At 62.2% G+C, this 4,396-nt stretch overlaps 1 protein-coding gene across 1 annotated transcript; it reads right to left on the bottom strand.

Annotated features, from left to right (window-relative positions):
- Nucleotides 1-2,386: 2,386 nt before the first annotated feature.
- LRRC10B (leucine rich repeat containing 10B) lies at nucleotides 2,387-4,116 on the bottom strand. The gene has a single exon (XM_014948828.1). It carries the CDS (start codon nucleotides 4,023-4,025, stop codon nucleotides 3,162-3,164), a length of 864 nt encoding a protein of 287 aa, XP_014804314.1. The 5' UTR covers nucleotides 4,026-4,116; the 3' UTR covers nucleotides 2,387-3,161.
- Between the last annotated feature and the right edge of the window lie 280 nt (nucleotides 4,117-4,396).

Here is a 4,396-nt window from a genome sequence, read left to right as displayed (position 1 = left end):
TGTGGCTGCCTGTGAACCCAGAGAAAGGGGGGGGAACGGGAGGGGCTGGCTGGGATGGCAGAGGCTCGAGTGGCTGCGTTAAATAATTCACCCCAGACTGGTCTTGAATAAATAAAAGAAACTCCAACCGGGGGGGGAGGTGGTGGCAGCAGAGCCGTGTCCTCCGTGCCCAGGACACTGTCCCTGTGGGTCCACATTTCGGGGCGGGGGGGGGCTGAGACAGTGATGGAGAGAAGAAGGGGACAATGGAGAAGAGAAGGGGACAAGGTTGTCCCCTTCTCCAGCTCCTGCATGGTGGTGGGGGTCAGGTTGCTGCTGATGTACCCCTCGGGGCTCTGCTTTATACCCAGCTGAGCCAAAACTGGAGATTTTGGGTTCTGCTTTATACCCAGCTGAGCCAAAACTGGAGGTTTTGGGTTCTGCTTTATACCCAGCTGAGCCAAAACTGGAGATTTGGGGCTCTGCTTTATACCCAGCTGAGCCAAAACTGGAGATTTGGGGCTCTGCTTTATACCCAGCAGAGCCAAAACTGGAGATTTTGAGCAGGAAAATTAAGAAAAAGAGCCACTGATGGCATCGGTGCCACCAAACCTGGGCTGTGTTGTCCCGGAGCCTGTTTTTTTTTTTTTTCCTGGTATATCTTTCCAAAATGAAAATGCCCTTGGCACCCTGTGGGGTTGCCCGGAGGCGGTGGGAGTGGTGGCGATGGCCGAGCCCCTTCCCCTTTGGATCCATCTGGGGAGCAGATGGAAATAGCAGCGGGATCCCAGCTGCAGAGAGAGGCCACAAACCGTCAGGACGCGGGGCCCGGGGAATGTAGGCAGGGAGATATAAATATATATATAGAGAGAGAGAGAGACACAGACGTATGGATGATGCATCGCCGGCTGCTGGGGGCTCCGCCGTGCCAACAGCCCCCAAAATACTTCTTGCCGAGCGGCAAGGTGTGAATTTTTGTCTGCTTTTTTGGCTCCTGGCCCTCGTGTCACCGGTGCCACTTCAATGCCTGGATGCTGGCCCGGCTCCTTTCGCCAGCCCCGAGCAGAAAAGGCTGGGGGGGTGGGAAGAGGCTGCATGGAGGCAGAGATCCCCCCTCCTTGGGTGGCAGGGACCCCCCTCCTCAGGTGTCAGGGCTTCTGGATCCAGCCCCTGCTGTAGGGGACAGGTTGGTGGCACCCGAAGCCACCTGCACCCCTCGAAGGGCTGGCAGGGGTCTGCACGGAGCAGGAAGGTTGTACAGGTCTATAGGAGTCCTGCAGGGCTAGCACCCCGCAGGGGGTGGTGGTGATGGATAATTAGCAGCTAATTAGCTGTAGCCCCCTCCCAGAGCGATGGTGTGACCCCAGTGTGGGGCTGGGAGCCACCCGCTGCCACAACCAGCACCCCGTGGGGCTGGGGGTGCCCCGTGCCAGGGGCAAGGCTGCCCGGGTGGCAGGAGGGACCGACACCACGTCCTTGTCCCCCACAGGCAGACCCAAACCCCAAAAAAGAGGGAGCTGAGCCCCAAATTCAGGGGGAAATGGAAACGGGGCCTCGTTAGCGCTGGAAAAGGTGAGGGGGGTCCTTCTGCCAGGTCTAAAATAGCAGCAGTTCCTGCTGCAAAGTGGGGGGAGGAAAGAAAAGCCCAAAAAAAAATGGGTAGCATCTGCCCCGTGAGCGTGGGAGAGGATGTGGCAGGAGGGCTGGCTGCCTCCCAGCCACCAAACCCAAACCCCTGGCAATTAAAAGCGGATGCCGTGGTCTGAAACCTCCAGAAAGTCCCAGCCCCTGGGGAGAGAGCTCTTCGGGCTCGGAGGAGGAGGAGGAGGAGAACAGCTTTGGGGACAGAGAGGAGGAAAACAGGACCCACTCCCCCCTCCAACCTCAAAAATCAGAGGAGCTGGGAGTCCTGCCCCAGCACCAGATGATCTTGAAGGTCCCTTCCAACCTAGATGATGCGATGATTTTGTGTCGCTGTGTTTTCAAGGGTTCCCAAACAGGCTCTTCCCTGCCACAGACCCCCCCTCCCAGAGAACCGACCCCCATCACCTTTTTCTCACACCGGTTTGTGCTTTTTATTGCTTGAATTTCGGTAGAAACAGCACTCAGGGAGGGGGAAGAGGAGGGATAAGGCGGCAGCCCGGGCTTTGGTGCCCGTTTTGGGGCAGAAGAACAGCTTTGGGGACAGAGAGGAGGAAAACAGGACCCACTCCCCCCTCCAACCTCAAAAATCAGAGGAGCTGGGAGTCCTGCCCCAGCACCAGATGATCTTGAAGGTCCCTTCCAACCTAGATGATGCGATGATTTTGTGTCGCTGTGTTTTCAAGGGTTCCCAAACAGGCTCTTCCCTGCCACAGACCCCCCCTCCCAGAGAACCGACCCCCATCACCTTTTTCTCACACCGGTTTGTGCTTTTTATTGCTTGAATTTCGGTAGAAACAGCACTCAGGGAGGGGGAAGAGGAGGGATAAGGCGGCAGCCCGGGCTTTGGTGCCCGTTTTGGGGCAGACAGAGCCAGAGCTGGGGCTCCCCTTCCCGTACAAAACCCCTTCCAGGCTTGAGAGAGGCAGCACTTGTGCCTGGGTGGAGTTTCCATCGGCTCCTTCCCGAACCTGGGGGCCAGGAGGAGCCCCCCAGGAGACTTCTCCCACCCCCCCTGAGTGCAATTCCAGCAGCAGGAGAAGGGCTCTTGGGGCTGAGAAGGGGTCTGTGCGTTTGCTCTCAAACCTTGCAGCTCTTTGGGGTGACGGGGATGCAAACGGCATTGCTTTTTCCTGTCCTGCCCCACAGAGCCAGGAGCAAAGGATACTCCTGGAGGTTGTGGGGCAGCTGCTGTGCGTGGTAGGAAGGTCCCCCGTGCTCGTGTGGCTCTCAGCAGGGCCTGCCCAGCAGGCAAGGAGGGTTTCTGGGGTCACCCATCGTGGCAGAGGGACGTTTCCCCCCATCCAAGGCACCCTGTGGTTACGTGGGAGGCTCTGAGGTGGGCTCGGAGATCACGACAGTGACCCACGAGCCCTGTGGATCCAGGTGGCAGCTCTTTGCTGTCCCAACTGGGAGATGCTGGTCTTCAGACCGTCTGTTTTCCTTCGCTTGGGGGGCTCTCCTTCTTCCCCAGCCCTACCTGGCAGACAGTGGAGGCTCCCCCATCCCTCCATGCCACGTATCTGTGGGTGCCTAGTGGCTCAGCCTTCCTCCGGGGAGGCTGGCAGGGCTGCCAAGCCCCCTTCCCCATCATCCAGCAGCGGGGAGCCATCCTCGGGGTCCACCGGTGGGGCCTCGGTGCCGCCTTCCTCCTCTTCCTCCTCCTCCTGCTGCTGCTGGAGGCTCTGCAGGCGCTCCTGCCGTGCCTCCATGAACTCCTGAGCCCCCTCGCCCACCAACCGCACCTCGTCCCCGACGCTGGGGGGCTGCCGGACGGGGTTGTGGTCGTAGGAGAGGAGGCGCAGGGCGGGCAGGCAGGTGAGGTCGGGGAAGCGGGCGATGCGGTTGCGGTCCAGGTCGAGGAGGCGGAGGCGGGCCATGCGCAGCAGGACGGGGGGGAACTCCTCCAACCGGTTGCCGTAGAGCCAAAGCCCCCGCAGGCCGGCCATGCGGGGCAAACCGGGGGGCAGGCGGGCCAGGCGGTTGTCACCCAGCTGGAGGCTGCGGAGGTCAGGGAGGCCCAGGAGGGCCCGGGGGAAGCGGGCGAGGAAGTTGCCCTCCAACCACAGGCAGCGCAGGCTCTGGAGGCGGGCGAAGGCGGGCGGCAGGGCCTGCAGGCCGTTGCGGCCCAGGTAGAGGTAGGCCAGGCGGGGTAAGCGGCACAAGGCCTCGGGCACCTCCATCAGCTCGTTGCCGTCCAGGGCCAGAGTGCGGAGGTGCTTCAAGGCCCCCAGTTCAACCGGCACCTCCCGCAGCCCCGCGCCGCTCAGGTAGAGCTTCCGTAACCCCCGTTGGGCCCAAAGGGAGGTCGGGATCCGGCCGCCCCGAACCTCCAACCGCTGCTCCTCGCCGTCCGGGCCTTCGGCCGCCGCCAGGCGCGGCCCCGCCGAACCGCCGCTCCCCATCCCCGCCGGGCGCACACCACACGGCGACGCCGCCGTCGTCGCCAAGGCAACCGGCCGCAGCCAATGGGAGCGCGGAGGGGGCGGGGTTTGTAGGTGAGAACGCCCCGCCCACCTAGAGGCCACGCCCCCTCCTTCTGGCCACGCCACGCCCTCCTTTGCCCGTGTCCCCTCCTGCTTGTCCCCTCCTTGTCCCCCTCCTGTCCCCTCCTTGTCCCCCATCCTGCCCTGCTTGTCCCCCGCCTGTCACCTCCCCTCCTTGTCCCCTCCTTGTCTCCAGCCTGTCCCCACTCTGTGTTCCACCCTCCCCTCCTTGTCCCCGCCTTGTCCCCCTCCTGTCTTCTCCTTTTCCCCTCCCTTTCCTCCCCCTGCCC

This window comes from Calidris pugnax, unplaced genomic scaffold (assembly GCF_001431845.1).
Source record: "Calidris pugnax isolate Ruff unplaced genomic scaffold, ASM143184v1 scaffold107, whole genome shotgun sequence".
In the NCBI taxonomy this organism is placed as follows: domain Eukaryota; kingdom Metazoa; phylum Chordata; class Aves; order Charadriiformes; family Scolopacidae; genus Calidris; species Calidris pugnax.
The sequence above is the reverse complement of the archived record's forward strand: the minus strand, read 5'-3'. Positions and strand labels throughout refer to the sequence as shown.